Source organism: Mastigoproctus giganteus, chromosome 13 (assembly GCF_048544385.1).
Source record: "Mastigoproctus giganteus isolate SK-2022 chromosome 13, ASM4854438v1, whole genome shotgun sequence".
In the NCBI taxonomy this organism is placed as follows: Eukaryota; Metazoa; Arthropoda; class Arachnida; order Uropygi; family Thelyphonidae; genus Mastigoproctus; species Mastigoproctus giganteus.
Genome location: NC_143587.1, coordinates 173,046,027 through 173,065,219, shown reverse-complemented (window position 1 = coordinate 173,065,219; position 19,193 = coordinate 173,046,027). Strand labels below are relative to the sequence as shown.

The 19,193-nt window shown below is 39.7% G+C and overlaps 1 protein-coding gene across 2 annotated transcripts in view; it reads right to left on the bottom strand.

Annotated features, from left to right (window-relative positions):
• The window catches only part of LOC150076616 (uncharacterized), a 109,909-nt gene that overhangs the window by 19,025 nt on the left and 71,691 nt on the right, over positions 1-19,193 (bottom strand). Inside the window, exon 2 of one of the 2 annotated variants that reach the window (XM_090387544.1) lies at positions 7,603-7,686. The exons of the other annotated variant lie outside the window; for it this stretch is intronic. Coding sequence (XP_090243670.1) covers positions 7,603-7,659 — 57 coding nt within the window. The 5' untranslated portion in view covers positions 7,660-7,686. The remainder of the gene's footprint in view (positions 1-7,602; positions 7,687-19,193) is intronic. 2 annotated transcript variants of the gene reach the window in all.

Genomic DNA, 19,193 nt, shown 5'->3' with positions numbered 1-19,193 from the left:
AAATCAGCTCAGCTTACCTTCACAAAAAAGAGAATCAAAAATGACATCAGAGCCTATCACAAAGGAGTGCCGATGAGGAAAGTGAAGTGTAACACCGACCTCGGCATGACTTGGGACGAGGGCCGGCCTCACTTTTCAGACCCATTTCTCGACCATGAAATCGAAGACTTTCTCGGCAATGTGGACAATTCGACAAGAGCTGACGGGGTTACTGAACGTAGACGTAGTCGGAGGATACGTCCAGCGGTGCCTACAACCCATTGTGATCACGTGGTCGAAAATGGAGCATGTGCTATCAAATTTGAAGGTGGAACACGAGAGAACTAAAGCGAAACTTGACGCCTTTCTAGATAAAAGGGTGAATGAAAATACTACAGCACCCCTTACATACGCCTAAGCGCTGAGGACGATTCCGCCGGATACAACTACCACCAACAAACTAACGGATCATCATCAGAAGAAAACGCTTCTCAGAGAACCTCACCTTGTCCTATTGATAGGTACAAACAACTCATCGCTAGACTCGAGCGAATACAGTTAAAACTCTTGTGGTTCAGCAGCTTGCTCACGACTTAAAAACAACTAAAATAAAATTCATCAGGAAAACTAGAAATTGGTGTCATATTTGAGACTGCAACAAAACAAGAAGCCCAGGCAATCATTTCTAATCCTAGAATTAGTTCCCTCGGTCTAACAGCAGAATACCCCAAGAAAAAAGGCCCATCAATTCTTATTTTTGACTTGGACAGGGAAATTACTCCAGACAGCATCGCTGAAGAAATTTTACACAGGAACATTCGAGACTGGACCTAAGAAAAAAGAGACAAGGAGCACATAAAACCATAATGCTGCACCAAGTCAAAGTCTCCCAACCTTTGCAATTGGGTAGGGGATCTCTCTCCACAAGCGTGGAACCAACTAAAACTTCAAGACAGGATCTTTATTGGTTGGAGCAGCCACCGCTTCAAGGAACATGTGGCTGTTCCTAAATGCTTCAGATGCTGTCGTTTTGGGCACACCATCCACACGTGCACACAGACGGAACCTACCTGTGGGCATTGTTCCCAAAAAGGGCATCATTATAGCAGTTGCCCAAACAAATCATCTGCTCCGATGTGCGCAAACTGCAAAGCAGTAAAACTGGATGCATCCCATTCAATCAGGGACAGCAAATATCTATTTACATCAAGGCAAAGCGAAACCAACAACTGAAGACCGACTATGGTAGCGAGGACTAAACCATTCAACAACGGTGTTATTAAATTTATACAACTTAATGCTCAGCGAGCACGTGCAGTAGTGGCGGAAATAAGGAATAAGGCAGATGAAAAAGCATTGGTATATTACGACTGCAAGAACCATACATCCAGTCCAAGAAAGTTAGAGACTATCCTCTCACATATAAAATAATTCAAGCAGATGAAGATATTCCCTGGGGTGCCATACTCATCCGGAACCCGAACATAATGGTCACCAAAATCTCTTCTGTCTGCACAGTTTGGGCAGTTTGTGCCCATGTAATTGGCCCCTTAGGTGCCTTCTATTTAATATCACTCTATTGTAGACCCGGTCAAGACATCGACCCAGCTATTGACTACCTAAGAACTGTTACCACTACTCTACCTAACGCTAAAATCATCCTAGGGGCGGATGTTAACTGCCGTTCTCCCGCTTGGCACAACCTCACAGCTGACCAACCTGGTTGCCATAATAGGCGGCTTTTGGAAGACTTTCTAGCCACCTCACCATTTAATATAATAAACAGGCCCAATAACCTCCCAACATTCTCCAGTACTATGTGGGAGTCTACAATAGGCATAACAATTGCTACAAGATCAATCTCAAATAAGGTGTCGGGGTGGCAGGTCAATGAAGCTGGACCACCTCGGACCATAGAGCAATTACATACAGTCTCACAAGAAATATAGAAACAACTCCTACTCCGCACTACGATATCAACCGCTATTCCATCAGCAAAGCCAATTGGGAGCTGTTCACCATCTCTCTCCAGTCAACAATCACGGGTCACCCTTCTGATATCCTCTCCCTGAATCCTGAGCAGCATCAAAAGCTTGTCACTAACATCATCACCCTCTCCTGCAATCATTCTATGCCCAAGAAAAAACCTCTTCCAAGTGCTGTACCATGGTGGTCTCATGAACATAAACGCCTACGCTGGACTGTTCATAACAAGAGGAAAGCTTTTTCAGAGAGCTCGCACCTCTTGGCCAGCTACTGATGTGGAAGCCCTTCGTGAAGACTACAAGAGGACCAGGAACCAATACACTTCCATGTTCAGGCAGCGAAAAAGAACTACATGGGAGCGGCTGGTTACTACCACTGGTAATTCGGACCCTTGGGGAGTGGTGTACCGAGTTACTACCAACAAACTGCCAAGAGGAGAAGTAGTCCATTCCACAATAACACCACGAGGAAGCATGACAGCGTCATGGGAGCAATTCATGATGAATATCTTGAATACTCTCTTTATCAGCGACGCCGATCATCTCACAACACAACAGCAGCAAATTTGTCTAGATAATGACAATTACCACATTGACTCTGTGTAGGAAGAATTTAACACTGAAGAACTGCAGCAAGCCCTTGGCAAAGTGAAGGATAAAAAATCCCCAGGACTGGATCGCATTGAACCAGAAATACTAAAAATGGTCGCACATGTAAATCCACAATTTCTGCTTCAAGATCACCATCTCCTCACCATACCAGAAGCTCACCAAATCTATCTACAGAGGCTGCCCACAGGGTTCGGTCCTCGCCCCGTTCCTCTGGAACATCGTCCTTATCGAACAATGCCTAACCCAGGGATCCTTCCCAGAAAGCTGGAAAATAGCTGAACTAAAGTTAATACTCAAAAACTTTCCATCGAAGCCTCCAGAACAGTCTAACTCATACCGGCCCATTGCCCTCTTGTGCACATTTAGCAAGCTATTTGAACGCCTTCTCAATACCAGACTCAGTAGTCTTCTCAATACTACACAGAAGCTGGCCTACAATCCAATTCACAGTATGGATTTCGCCCAGGACCCTGCACAGAGGATGCTCTCTACCAAATAACCCAAGGTGCAGCCAGCACTAATTACAAGTACTTCCTCCTCATAACCATTGACTTTGCTGGGGCTTTTGACATGCTCAGGTGGCCAAGCATTCTTCGCAGGCTAAGACTGGCATGCATACCAGCCAACTTATACAAGTGTATACAAAGTTACCTTTCCAACAGGAAGATCACCATCTCCTCACCATACCAGAAGCTCACCAAATCTATCTACAGAGGCTGCCCACAGGGTTCGGTCCTCGCCCCGTTCCTCTGGAACATCGTCCTTGATGAGTTACTTGGCCTGGATCTGGGCCCTGTTACTATCCAAGCATTCGCAGATGATATTACCATCTCCATCGCAGCGGACACGAGAGCAGCTCTCGGGGCCACTGGAAATCAAGCACTACAGATCTTACAGGACTGGGCGACTCTATACAAGCTCCGGATTTCTCCACAGAAGACAATCCATACTTCTCAAAGGCACCCTACAAATATCAAAGCCTCCTCAGATTAAGGTACAAGGAAAAACCATCAAGATGGTAACTTCCCTAAAACACCTGGGTATCATCCTGGATTCGAAGCTCTCCTTCTCGCACCTCTCATACCTTCAAGAAAAAATCAGAAATTATGCAATCCGATTAGGATTGCATAATTTCTGTCCGAGAAAGCAGGTGTGACTGGGGTCTGAACCGGAGAACGCTCAAACTCCTGTATAAAGCTATATTCTTCCCTGTTATTACATACGGATCCGGGATTTGGTACCATAGAGCAATAATTGTTCGCAATAAATGCAAACTGGAAACAATTCAGCGGAGTATATTGCTTGTCGTTACCAGGGTCAGTTGCACAGTAAGTTCTCAGACCCTCCAGGTTCTTGCAAGTGTCCTCCCCCTTGACTTGGAGGTTATCCGTCGAGGATTGCACTATTGCTTGTCGCGGGGAATCCCAGCTACCATCTTTAGACATACCATCGACACCCGCACTGACTGTAAGCAAGAAAAGAAGAAACTAGCTGCCATGCTACTACAAATCTGGCAGACAAAATGGGAGGAGACGGACAAGGGCCTAATAACTAAGAAATTCATCCCGGATGTCAAACTAGTTTATCCAAAGTCGCCGCCTTGGTTCTCTCCTGGCCTCTACTGTACATATATTATAACTGGACACGGCTCTATAAATCATAAGTTGACTATCTTGGGAATCATCAATAACCCCTACTGTACATGTGGAGAAATTGAAGATTGGGACCATTTTCTTTATAACTGCCCAATTTATGACGATCTTTGAGGAACTATACATCAAACTCCATCACATACCTCAAGGACAGGAACATCTGTTAATTTCTGAAGAACAATATTACAAATTATTAACGGAGTACGCACAGAACTTCTTTTCTAGGCGCAGGACTCTACAACCAACTCAAGCTAGGGATACAAACCTGTGAGGGACTTACTCAAACTTGAAATAAAAAATGTGTACTTGACCGTTTTACCAGCATCGACTTGTTAACCCTGGAACATCCAGGGTAGGATTACCTGCTAACTCACCCACATGGTTGGGTAGGCTCCAGTGGTCTTGACCACTCCACCGCAAAATATGTCACACTCAGCACTCTCGCTGAGTGGCTTTTCTACCCTTTTGGAGTTATCCCCTCCCCCTTTTCTCCTGGTGGGGCATATGCTCCACTGTCAATTTAGGGGATGCCCCCACCTACATCCCCTTACTCCTACTTTCATCCCCCATCTTCTTCTCTACACCCTGTACTGCCGCACTCTACTTTATTTTTTATTTATTTTTATTATTTTTATTTTTTATTTTATTTTATATTTTTTTAATTTATTTATTTTTATTTATTTTAAATTTTTTATAATTTTTTATTATTTTCTTTATTATTGTTGTTTATTTTATTTTTTATTATTATTTTTTTATTATCTATTTTATTATTTAATATGTTTTAATTTTATTTTTTATCATTTAATTTATTTTTATATTTTTATTTCATTATATATATTGTTTATTATTATTATTATTATTATTTTATTTATTATTATTATTTTTTTATTATTATTATTTTTTTTTTATTATTATTTATTTTTTTTAATTGGTCTCCGTTCAGGAAGCTCAGGCGACCCTGACGGAGACCTGCCAGAGAGTGGTGGGCAGCCTGGCTACCTCCTAGTGGTGTGTGTGGGCGGCGTGGGCCCTGCGGCCAATTGCCAGGACACACAACAGAACCCAACGCTTTACTACACATTCAACACACTACACTTTTTCAAGCATTTACAGTGTTCTGTATTTCTACACAGTGTACATATGGCGAAGATGTGGGGAACCACAGGTGGCGCCCGACCCCAACCCTATGCACACTATGTGATCACGTGTATGCATCACCCATCTGGTCTTCTGCCCCGACGTCGTACATAAACAGATTCCTGGCAGTCGAATATTGGGTAATGCGATGGATGAACAGGGTCACGGGCAACGCAGTCACCAGCAGATCCCCCGGGGTGTTTTAAAAACCAACTGAAATATCACTCCCTGGAGAGTTCACATTGCATCCAGGAATATTCTTCTTCTGTCTCAGATGCTAACTGCTGTGATTGACGCCCCCAGTCTTCGAGAGCTTATCTCTACTCCACGTGCTGGACGCAGTAATGACAACCCCTACCTGCCGTTGCGTTCTATACTGCGCAACCTGTGTTGTCTGAAGAATTTCTTCCCAAACAACTCCGTCAACCTTTCCAGTTCATTGGCAATAGTCCACCCTGTCAATAATTGCATTTTGTAAACAATATTGTAAATGTACGCACTTGTGTAAAGAATTGTAATTCTTGCTTTTTTGAACACCCTTCTTATATTGTAAATAATTGCGATTCTTGCATTTTTGAACACCCTTCTAGACGGTCGGCTGTGCATAAGGGGTGAAAGCAAACACTCGCTATTTTTAATAAACGGATTTAATAATAATAATAATAAAAAAATAATAATAAACGTCTGATTACGGGCTTATCGGATGGAGGAATGAAAAGACGAATCCGTTTATTCGCCATCAGTGGTGCGTCTTCCTCGGCAGAGCCTATCCCTTAGGACGCTGTTGCGTACTTAAAAATTTCGCCTAATTTCGTATAACTTACAGGAATAATGTCTTTCTTTGTTAAAACTTACAGTTAAAACTTCACGAGTACTCTAAAAAGTTAAAACTTTTTTTAAAATAAACGTTTTAAAAAAAGTTTAAAATAAACTTTTTATTTTAAAAAGTTAAAACTTTTTAGAGTTCTCGTGAAATGTTCGAGCGATTTACGTGCGCTCGTGTGAATCGTAAACGTAATAATCGCTACTGCGCAGTTAACTAACTCGTCCGTAACTATTCGATGCACCCTCATTAATCCATCCTTAATTTAGCACGCCCGAAGATTTCCGATTTTTTTTATTTTGCTTTTTATTTTAAGACCGCGATGTTTTTTCCTTTTCTCGATTCAATGATAAGAATCCTTATTTACACACCGTCGTACAGCACAAATAACGGCAACCCCAAAAATACGGAACATTCGAGTTAAGGCACATCGAGATCGGATGTATACGTACAGGGCAGATGTCTCTCAGTGCCGAAAAAGAAAACGGCAAGTCACGTGATTGCTGATTTGTTTACGTTCGCCATTTTGAAAGCGATTTGTGTATTGATATATTACGGATTATACCGCCGCGCTGTTTACATTTATTTCATATTAAAACCCCTCACTATGGCCCCTAAAGTTAATAAACCTCATACAGAGAAGAAAAGAAGAATAACATTGAACTTTAGTGACAAACTTCATATAATCCAAACTGTTACATTAGGGCAACCCAGGAAGTTAATTCATATCCCCGTGTGTATTGTGTCTGTAAATTGCGTGTGTGCTCTGCTCGATTTTTCTGTTTTGCTCGACGAAAAATCCCAGTTTTTCGGGGGGGCAAAATTTCATAACACGGCTGAAACCAACTAACTCAGCCACAGAGTGAAAAAAGCCCATAAAAGTTTCCCGCGTCATCGACAGAATTCTAATCGGGTTTTTAACACCCGGCGTAGGGAGGACGTTGACGACAACACAGTGCCACCGCTCACATTAAACTTGATGTAATAAAAAAAATAGAGCGGACGCAAGCAGAATCGTGAACACGTTTGTTTGTTTTTTTTATGTGCAGTTAATAAAACTGCGTTCTTAATCTCTCTGTTTCTTATCTGCTCTCATTATTTCTGAATTAAATATATTAAAAATAAAACTTTCTAGATAACGGAAAAATCGAAATAACGGCACCACGAATCCCCGAAGGTTTCGTTATTCTGAAAGTAGCAGTATTGCATACAAAGTATTGCATACAAAAGTCCACTGTACAAAGATCATTGCGACATTAATCTTTATTATTATCTGTTTATTTCTCTGCTCAAGAACCACTCCCTGGACAGCAGTACGCGAGGGGGTGAATCTTGTCGTTCCAGCACCATCTTAACGTGAATTGAAGGAACAGAGAGAGAGAGAGAGAGAGAGAGAAAGAGAGAGCACACTTACCGCGGCGGTTGTGTGGTCCATGATGTTGGCATCCAGTGAGGAACAAACGCAGGACATGGCATACCGTACACCCTTCTTCTGTGCCTGTGGAAAGAAAACATCGTCAATCACTGCCCTGCACAAAGCGTGACTTTTTCTCACCCTCCCTTTTTACCACCCCTGCGGACCTCTCTGCCGTCCCCACCCGCCTTGCTTGTGTTTTATGCCCGACTACCCAAGTTGTAGCCACCACCTTTCGCTCTTTCACTGACAACTGTCACCCTCTCTCTCTCTCTCTCACTCTCCTATATATTATTATTTATTATCATCATCTGTTTATTCACCCCCTGAACAGCCAGTGAGCTAGGGGGGGGGGGATACAGATATTTCTTTTTTTTATATGCAGCGTACAATTTTCGATATTTATAATAATGACATTAATTACAAAATGTAATTCTATTTACTTAATAGGGAAGCGAACCATTTTATTTGGAAGAAAGAACAGTGCAAAATGACGCAATTGCGCTAACTTGTACGCTAGCAAAGCAACGATTAACTTTAAAAATAAAACTGACATTGTGATCATATTACACGCAGCTTGGCCCACATTTCATTTCATTTCTCATTACTATTTGCTTGGCTGTTACATTTTTGCATTAAATTATTTATTGGACTCGAAACGCTGGAAAAAAGAAGAGATAAAGCCGACTTACTCCTTCTTAACCAGCTGTTAAATGGTACCCTGAATTGCCCTCATCTCGTCTCACAAATAAATTTCAACGCTCCGACAAGAGCGTTAAGAAACCATCCACTGCTGAAACCATCCTATGCGAGAACAAATTATGGATACTACAACAGGACTGCAAGATCAATGAACAAAGCAAATGTGGAGATATTTGACACACCCCGGGACACTTCAAGAGGCAACTGAAATTGCTAACCTCATGCGGTACCTGACTTAAAATGGACTCTTCTTGCAAATTCTAAGACTGATTGTGTAATGTGTGTGAAGAAATACCACTTAAATGGGACGGATGAGTCCTACTTTTATTTATTTTCTCTGTATATTTGAATTCTGTAGTCTTCTTATGTACATTTACTTTTCTCTTTACTTTGGCAAATGCATTCTCCAAGCTTCTGCTTTGAAGCTGTGTAATAATTCTTTGTAGCTGCACCCTCAGGCACGTTGTTTGCTGTTTTGTAGCTGTTAATAATAATAATAATTTACATTTCTCGTTTAAATAAAACTCGCATTTTGCTGATTTGGTCCGCAGTTTGGTTTCTGTGTGTTTTTTTTCCTCTGGACTTATTTGGATCTGTGGAGAAGGCGTTGGATCGGGTTACACGAGAACATTCCTTTGAAGGAGAACAACCGTTGTGGTTCTTTTTTTCTCCCCCAAGTAAAATATATATACAGTACACACACACTGTATGTATATATATATATATATGTATATATCCCCCCCTTCAGTGGGGAAGCATTTCTTCGCCATTTAGCCTAAAACGTCATTGGCGTGCTTCTGAAACGAAAGCAAACCGTTGTATTTGAAAGAGAAAGGTAACAAACCAACTTTGTTTGTGATACGAGCTTTACAATAAGCTTCTGCTGTGGAGTGCCAGCCCTACTCGCACTACAACCGTTGTGTTTTTTTTTTTTTTTTCCCCGAGTAAAATCGGTTTACGTTCCAGAAGTACACCAATCACGTTTTTCGACTAAACCGAGAGCGGGAACAACTTTCCCATTGAGAAAAAAAAAATCTAAACGGTAATACTTCGTCCAATTTTAATCAACAGTTTTGCTGAAAAGAAATCCAACGATAAATAACGTAAACACTAAGCGAGATAGAACGCTGTGTCTTTTAACTGACACACCCTGTATGTCAATGAGTATATGTAATACGCGTAATATATTAGACGCGCGCATGTACGTACATTATGCGGTAAACTTAAAACCCGGCACATTTACAAAAAAAAAATCAACGTTTTACAAAAATATACGAAAATATTAAGAAGACAATCCTTCAAGAATCTGGGCGAAAACGAATGAATTCACTCGTTGAAAGCTGCAATGACCCCTTGATGGGATCTTACAAACTTCAGCTCACGACTCGAAGCGTGATCGTAATCTCCGATGACATTCAAAGCGTTCAAGAAAAAAACAAATCTTCTGTTTATACTCCGGGACGACCACACGGTCAGAGGAGTTCACAAGATAGAGAGAATACAAGAAACAGCGCCCTATTCAGCAGTCACGGGCTTGAACCTGAGTCACTCGAGGCACGTGTACTTATGCACCCAACCGCGCGCTAACCAATCGGCTACGGTGGCCTTATGTTTTTTTGTGAAAAAACTTTAGCGAGTAAACTTCCTTCAATGGGTACAACTTCACTCAATTCATGACATGTAGGAGCAGCACCGCGTTCATCGAAGAATGCTTCGTCAATCTCGATATCACGCAGACGATATAAAGGAGTCGTAAGTTAGATACATTAACGAAACCCTTGCATCTCGTTTAAACCAAACCAAGCCATCCCATCCCATCTATACTGCGAGGCAAATAACTGACCTTCGAATTGACATTTACAGCAACGTTTATAATTTGGCCCAAAATTCCGTATTGGACAATTTCAAATCATTTTGATTCCGTAATTGATCACAGATATCACAAACCGGTCCAAACGTATTTTTCAGAAACTGTCTTTCAAATTCGTTGTAGGAGTTACAGCCACGTTCGATGTTCTTGTAAATGATTTCGCGCTCCACCATTGTTGAAACCTGGGGAGGGTCTACAACAGGCGATTGAGCTGAAATATGTTTCTTTTTGGATGATGCAGTCGAAGCTGGTTGTTGCAGTACAATCTGTCCAGCCGGTTCAGGAACCAATTGAAAATCCTAGGGGTAATTCATTTGAACTCAAATCTTCTAGATCGAAATAAATCTTCGGGAAGTTTTTGAATTTCATGATGTTGACGGTCCAGCCTCTTGAGAAGCAGATTTTAGAAGAACTCTTTATTGCATACAAACGCACATGCCGTACACAATACCCTTCACGGCTAAAAGCCAGGGGTTAAATGCCGTAACACCATTATTAAATGCTACGGCATTTAATGATGGTGTTACGGCATTTATGATGGTGAAGCAGATGTTGTTGTTACAACAACAACAATAATACCAATACAAATGAGAGACTAGTTGGCAGTGACGTAAGCGTTTCCGTCTCATTGTTGTGGTGAAATATTTGAGCACAACAATACAAATCCATCGCGCATTTCCGTTACATTCCATTGTTATGTGCCGCTAAAGATGTTTTCGCATCAAAAATTAAAGCGTGCATACCCTGTACGCGCGAAAGATGTTTTATGTGAAAACATCTCTGGCTTGGAAGAGGTCAGAGAAGTATTTGGAATAGATATCACACGGGCTATCATTTGTAAAATAGTAAAACGTCACAATCATAAGGAAGCATGATTGTGACATCAGCGTACTGCAGGAAGTATGATTGCAACAATACAAACATCTGATCATAACATTTGCATTGTTGCAAATGTGGAGATATGTAACGGAAGGTGTTTCCGGTACATTTCTGGTACACTTCTGTTACATTCCATTGTTGCGTGCTACTGTAGATGTTTCCACATCAAAAATAAATAAAAGTAAGCGTATACCTTAACGATGCAATTAACTGCCCGATTTGTAAAAATAGTCCGTTTTTAAAAACGTTAGCATATAATCCATACATGCATAATGCGCCAGTTGCCTTCACCACGCTTGCGCCCGCTAGCATCTAACAGAAATGGTACGGTTATTATTTCTTTGTCCGTCCATGTGGAAGGATTTTAAGGAAATTTTATAAATCCGCATGTGGAAGGATTTTAAAGAAATTTTATATTTTGCTCTGTAAGAAAGATCTGCCTTCCTGTGTTTCATTAGAATTCCAGAAATTATCTTTTTTTTTTTGGAATAGATATCACGCGGGCTATCATATAGTGTAGCTCAGTGGGATCGAAACATTTTTAGTCCGCACCCTTATTTTACTTAAAAGGACTAGCGCGCACCCCGGAATAAAAAAATTAAATATATATTAGCGTAATATTTTTTTATTTATAAATCATTTACACGGAAGGCATTATATCTAAAATCGCGTTTAATTTTAAAAGATCACAAATAAAAAAATACAAAACAAAATTAAATTGAAGTTCGAGTACAAAATGCGTGTCCTTGAACGCGCATGATCGGATGGCACGATCAAACAAAGCCCGAATTTTTAATCGAAGTATTAAAAAGACATTTATTTATAATTTTTATTTTCAATTACGTTTCGAAAAACTAAAGTTTTCATAATTAATAAATATTGATTTATTGCGGATTATCTCGCTTCGGAGACCATATGGCACAATCTTTAATCCGGTTCCGAATAATGGGCCATAGGCCATGGTCTCCGAAGTGAGATAATCCGCAATAAATCGATATTTATTAATTATGAAAACTTTAGTTTTTCGAAACGTAATTGAAAATAAAAATTATAAATAAATGTTTTTTTAATACTTCGATTAAAAATTCGGGCTTTGTAATGTTTAACGAATTGATAACCTCATTTCGGCCCAATGATGTTATCAATTCGTTAAACATTACTTCAAACTTGCTTTAAAAACTTTAATTGCCGATTCAAAATTGCGACCAAGTGCCGTCCACCTGCAGTGCGCAAAACGTAACCGACCACTGGGTGTGACCTCTGACTCCGCACATTTACCTGTACGGTAACGCAAGTGTTTCTTCGTACGAACTGGATCAGCAAATGCGAGCGAGAAAATGTTTCGAGAGCGCTCTGTAATTTTCAATCATCCAAAAAACATATGTTGGAATGGTAATGGCCGCGCAACAGCTCGTTCTCACGGACTTATTCGTGGCCGCTTTCACTCGTGTCCGATAACCCTACCCGGCTAAATATATCTGGAGGAAGGAAGGAAGTGGTCAAAGTAGAAAGGTCAGATAACAAAGGAAGCAGCTGAAGAGGGTTGTTCAGTACAACGTCCGTTATGAAGAAAATGTCTCGTTCGACGCTACGAAGCTCGACTTTGCCAAAATATAAACGAGAGGCTAATATTGTCTTAAGCGGCAAAGAAATTAGACGCAAATGCGTGTATACTTTTGGGGGTGCTTCCCGAAAAAATTTTAGAAAACCAAATTTTCGAATTCGATAAGTTTTTACAAAGTCTTAAGCAGTTAGTTTTGATTTCTTTTTTAATGAGATCTCAAGAAAACAGTATTGTACCATCGCTCGCCTTTTCCTTTATGTGACACCTCAATATAAACTCCCACAATAAACAGTACGCGATCTCTTCCCCCAGCGATGCTTTTAAATAATGGCGTCGATTTGACATTTCTAACTATTGAACGGTAGATTGGACAAAACTAACTTAATGGGGGGTATTTATTTAATATTCAAAATGTTTTCAATTTATTTATTTAACACCACGCATTTTGCCCTCTTACAGTGTGTCCGAAAGCTGTCACATATTACAGAAAACGGAACGTAAGAATGAGAAACGAGTGTAAAAAACAAGAAGAAAGAAATCAGAAAAGGAAAGATGAATAAACTCGTAAAATGTTTGTTGAATAGTAAGCAGCAGAGCTGCAATGCTCGATACGTTCTACGTTCACATCAACATTTGTAAAAGAAGAAGAAAAATTTAGTTCAATATGATAACACTTCCGTATGATATTGAGGGAAATTTTTCTTCTTTTACAAATGTTTGTTTAAAAAAAAAGCATCATTTTACAATTATTAAGCGCGGGGGTTAAAAAGCATTTAAAATATTTACAAATCGATGGGATTGACATAAAGAATTTCATCGCGATGTACACAAATGGGGATGAAATGAAATGAAGCGATCAAAACTGTTAAAATATTCGATAACCGGGCTATTTTTTTCGTACTCGGTTCGATACTTCACGAAACGAAAGCAATTTGTTTCTGTAATTAAAAGCGGGAGATGTGTCCCAATAGTTATTACATTTTCCCTTAATTATTTTATATATTAGCGGGCTTCCTAGTATAAAACGCTTCTTCTTTTCTGCGGGTTGGCTTAAGTGATATTTTGCTCTACAGAAATGCTCTCTGATAATTGCGAGTTTATGAAAACGAGTCTCCCGTTTCGAAATGTAATATACGTGAGACGAGAGGGAACAGTTGCTCGAGATCACGTGTTTCGTTGGTGATTAATAACTCGCGAAGTTCTACGCTGTAACCAAACCGAATGACTTTCTTGCGAAGATCTTTGTAAGAAACCACTCGCATTTGTCGATATTCAATCGTAGATTATTAACTTCGGCCCAACGATAAAAGGATTCAAGAAAAGTAAAATTTAATGCAGTCCGTAAGTGACTTACAGGACTTCGAGATTAATGTCATCGACACGTAATAAAAAATGTACACCTTCTCGTCTAGGGATATTCGTCAGATCTTTAACGAACACGTGGAAAAGAAGAGGAGGACCTAACGATGATCCCTGGGGAACTGCTGCAGGGAAGGATAATACGCGCGATGTATTTCCATTATTAATTATCGGATGTAAACGATCTGTAACATGAAGTAGTTATTTGTTTATGCGTGGGTAATGCACACATATATCATTTCTACTACCGAGGCAGTTTTAATTATATCTCATATTGTGAATACCTTCACAACGAATTGCCATGGTATTACACTACCTCGCATAAGTAATGCTTCACCTATTGAGAAGACTATTTTTACTTATTCTCGGCGGATACGGCACCGTTTTGAAATATGGTATGGAATAAAGTTCTCGGTTATCCTCATACTATCCCTATTAGACTTAGAAAAGCAATAAAGATGTAGGAAGGTGATAGTAGGAGAGGTAGAGGAAGGAAATGACGTTGAAGGAAGAAAGGGACAGTTGCTCCTTCAACTCACACCTCATATATTCCTCGAATAGGCAACGCTTCCCAGTTCAGAAGACTTTTGTTACCTATTCTTCGAAACTCCGGACATCATCAGGCTCCCTCTGATGCCGTTTCAGGGCTATTTGGCCCCTCTTCGGTGGGTGGGTAGGTACCCATTGATGCAATAGTGACGACAGTGATAATGAAGTAAAACTCCGCAATATGAGAGATGCCCGATGGTGTGCGTGGTTTAATCTAAAAGATATTTCTTGGCTAAATGCTTAAGAGTACGAAGAAGTTTGTTTATGCATAGGTATATAAAGGCTTTTTGGCAGAGGGGCCAAAAAGCCTTGAAACGGTGACATCTGGGTTGTCGTATCCTCCGAGAATAAGTCTTCTCCATAGGTGAACGTTTCTTATTCGAGGTAGTGCAATACCACGGCAACTGGTCATGAAGTATTCGCAATACGAGATACTGTATAATTAAAAAGATGCATTAAAACTACCTTGGCAGTAGAAATGATGTGTGTTACCCATCATTACCCACGCATAAACAAACTCCTTCATACTCGTAGGCATTTAGACCAGAATTATGTTTTACATCTGTAACATAATCATAACCAATCCAGGAGTGAACTACAGTTTCAGTTTTAACGGATTATTAGTATTAGTATTAGTAATGGCCGTATGGTGCAAGAAAGCCTATGGCTTATGCTGCACCAGCCAAAAAAAAAAAAACCCGAACAAAACAATTAAAAAAATAATAATAATTAATAAAAAAAAAGGAAATTAAACATATCACCCTATGCGCTTCCCTAACCCGAAGGTACTGTCCAGATGACATTTGAATTTCCCCAAACTGTCAGCCTCTACCACCCATGAAGGCAACTTATTCCAGTAATTTATAACTCGCTGGCTAAAATAAATGTGAAAGGTTAGGTTTTAATGAGAAATCTATTTGTCAGGCTGTAGTGGATGGGTATGGTTCGACGAATTGGAGAATCCAGAAATTTTACTTGTTGGGAAAGCTCATACGTTCCACAATGGCTGCTTTTGCAAGCTTCAACAAGTGACAGTAAAATTATGTGATATAAAACAAAATGTTCTTGAATTACTTCAACCAACTTATTCTCCCCACCACCATTGGGTGTGCTTATGATTCGTGGTCCTTAAGGGTTGTGTTCGTGATGTTAGCAACCTGTAAAGGATAATCTTCATTTGTAGATACGTTGATAGTTATTCATTGGGAATGTATATATATAGTATTAAATTGTTTGAATTTAATTTTGAGACTGAATAAAGATTGTAACGAGCGAAAACTTTCCTGATTTCAGTTTATTAAATGTGCTTCTTATCATTATAATAAAAAAATTGATTTTGATAACGTGTTCCTAGACTTTGGAATATTTTTTCAGGTGAGAGTAGCATTGTTTTTCTCCGGAAAATGGAGTTTTGCAGTAGTCTATAGCATTAGAGGGAGTGCACTTAGTTGATTGTTGGAACAACTTCCATCTGTTGTTGTGGAAGTGGATAGCTTAAATAAATTCGAGGAAGAGTCAGACAAACTATTGGAGGAAATGGATAGGAGAATTGGGAAGGTTTTTATGATGAACTGTGCCAAACGCTCTAGACAGGTCCGTATAAGTCACATCGACCCAGTTGCCACAATCAATTTCCACGAACGTAAATTGCAAAAAGGATGCCGAATTAGTGACCACGGACCCTCCGGGACGAAAACCCTGTTGATCATGAGTTAGAATTGGATTGAAGTATGCGGGAAGTTTACTTTGAACAACTGTATCCACTATTTTTGCTATGCTGTTAATGAGCGCTACCGGACGATAGTTATTGGCTTAGACTTTTGGAGCCACTTTATGTATTGGCATTATGTGAGCTTTTTGAAGCAGCCACGATAAACACCTTCTTTTAAAGATTTCTTAGAGATATGTAACAATGGAACCGCTACAGTATCGTAGCGGCATTTCCAAAATATTGCAGGAGTGTTTCCAATATATCTAAGTTTGCATCTGGAAACTTAGATATTAAGCTAGATAGGCCTTCATCAATATCATTAATGCCCATTAAAAACAACAATGGGCCCAACATCGAACCACAGGTGTGGGGGGGGGGGATTCCATTAATGACATTAGTCCAAAAACAGCAGTGACCGTTGAAAAGACCTCTGTCTTTCTGTTCAACCATCCCTTCATCCACACCTTTCATTTTCAGGAACAAAATCCATTTATCACGATAAAAGTGTACGCAATTGGCGTTCATTTCTTGTTAATTTTGCAAATGACTCTTGCGCGAACAATAACTTTCGTAGCTTTTAATAGTAACTTCACCGTAATAACGTTTAACAGATCTTGGAAGTTTCTTTATTTGAAAAATGGGACAAATCGTAAATAATTCCCATTTTCTTTCATCAATAAATATGTGTACACCGCGTACATCCACCTCGGCCACAGCAATATTACTTCTTCGTTACAACTGTTTCATTGATAATGAGCGGATAAACAAGTGCAACTTGACGATGGGCGGTGCGCGTTCTGTGGGAGCAAATTGGTTCAATCTTTCCACCTAATTTTTAATGCTTAATTCGAATCGTGTAATATCATTCGAAATAAATATAAAAATTGAGAAATTTCCGCTTTTTCTCGATTTTCGCGGCTCGAAAATTTGATGAAAAACTGAAGGTAGAAGAGTTATTACATGCGGACGGACTGATGCACGTGAAGAAGACAAAGTTCGAGCTTCGTAGGTTCGTCTTAAACTTAAGAGAAAGAAGTTAAAAATGTACTGGCCGATTCCAAGCTACCACTGTAATGATAAAAAATAAAAATAGAAAATAAACTGTAATTCTTTATTTATTATTATTTTATTATTACTATTTTTTTGTATTCCTCCTTACATGCAGTCACTTTCCGACGTTCTTTCCTCCAACGAAATTCTGCTGACCATTTTTCCCGACTCAAAGAGAGAAAAAGCCTCCCATAAGAGTGACGCCATATTTATGAATCACCATTTAAGAGAGAGAGAGAATTTTTCTATGGTTGTGCTTCGCAGATTTTGGTGCCCTGTAACAGTTTTGGTTAGAGGGCGCTGGTTCATATGGTTTGTCGTGTTTTATATCTGCGAAAGTCGACTTGCATGTTTCAGAAGCTGAAAAATCCGAAGTTGCCGTAATTTAATAAGGAAATCGTAAAGAAAATAAGAAAGGAAACTATTTTTCAATCGAGCGAGATTTCTGCCTCAGTGCGTTCATCGTCTCTTCGTCGACAAAATGTCGCAAATTATATTTTAACTATAAAAGTCCATAAGCGCACTTTTCTGGTTAAAAACGGCTTTTGTATATTCCAACTCCAGGAACGTGTCCCACTCCCCATTAGTGTACACTGCTGGGAAAAATTAACGGAACAAAATCTTTTTCACGAATATTTTATTGTTAACAGCGTCGCCAAAGGCGAATATTTGATATTATTGGCATCCTGGCATGAAAATTCCGAGTATACAACAGAAATTGATCTACCACCTTACACAGCCGCAAATTATGCATAATTTGCATACAACCGAACGTTACGCCAATTCTGTACGACACCAAAGTCTGGACTTCAGTTGCTGCAGTCAGTGCATTTTAGACGGATTTTCGCAGGAGAATTTTAGCTATTGAAGTGGACAATAATGAAATTTCGAGTTCCCCCCGTGCAACAAGGACAACCCAGATGGCGACAGCTCTTAATAGAAAACATCTTCCTGCCATCTTTCACGACAGAAGGCTCGTCTTTGCTGCCAAAACGATGGTCCGCATTATTTCTGAACCAGACTATTGCGCTTATTAAAGAAGGAGAATCCCACTCTGAACCCTAAGGGCCACCCAGTCCTTCAGGCCGCCCCAAACTGGTTAAAGTTATCTGATCGGCTCTTACAGGTAGAAATGCTGCACTGCATGGACTGCGATCTCTACAAGTTCGCAGTCGATAAAAAATACCGCATGACGAAGGCATTTCGGACCCTGCAATGCTATGTGATTCCGATTCGTCTTTACCTCTTGCAATTTTGTCGCACTGGTATCACCCTGTATATAAACTTCTTAGAAGGGAAAATAACCTAAGGGTTCGAAGCATAACTGCACAAATGAAAAGATACACATACATAAGTTAAAGACCATTTTTAAGTACTATTTCAGAATTTAGAAATATTTTACTATGCCTATGGGAAACATTTTTAAACTGAGGATTCCAAATTGCTTAACATTCTGTTCATTAAACACATTACCAAGTTGGAAGGATGAGCTCCTTTGAAGTTCCAACATACCTTAAAAGGTCACAATTACAATAAGACAGAGCAACAATCCGCTAAGTATTTGAGAACTGTTCACAACCATCCCGACTTAACGGCAACTGCTTCACTTTGCTTCACGTGGTCGAAGTATCCAATTATGGATATCGATGAAAATAATTGCAAAATGTCACTCCCATTGCATCAAAATACTAAAAATTCGTTAGGGCCGAAAATTCACTAATGGAACAAAGCATCATTTAATTTGTAGTAAATCACCGAAGTAGGTGAAATGGCATCGTTTTTGTGATATCTCATATTGTGAAGGCCTTCAACGCGAGTTGCCCTGATATCGAACCACCTCGAATAGAATATTGAGGTTGCCCTGATATTGAACCACCTCGAATAGGACATTGATGTTTCCCTGATAT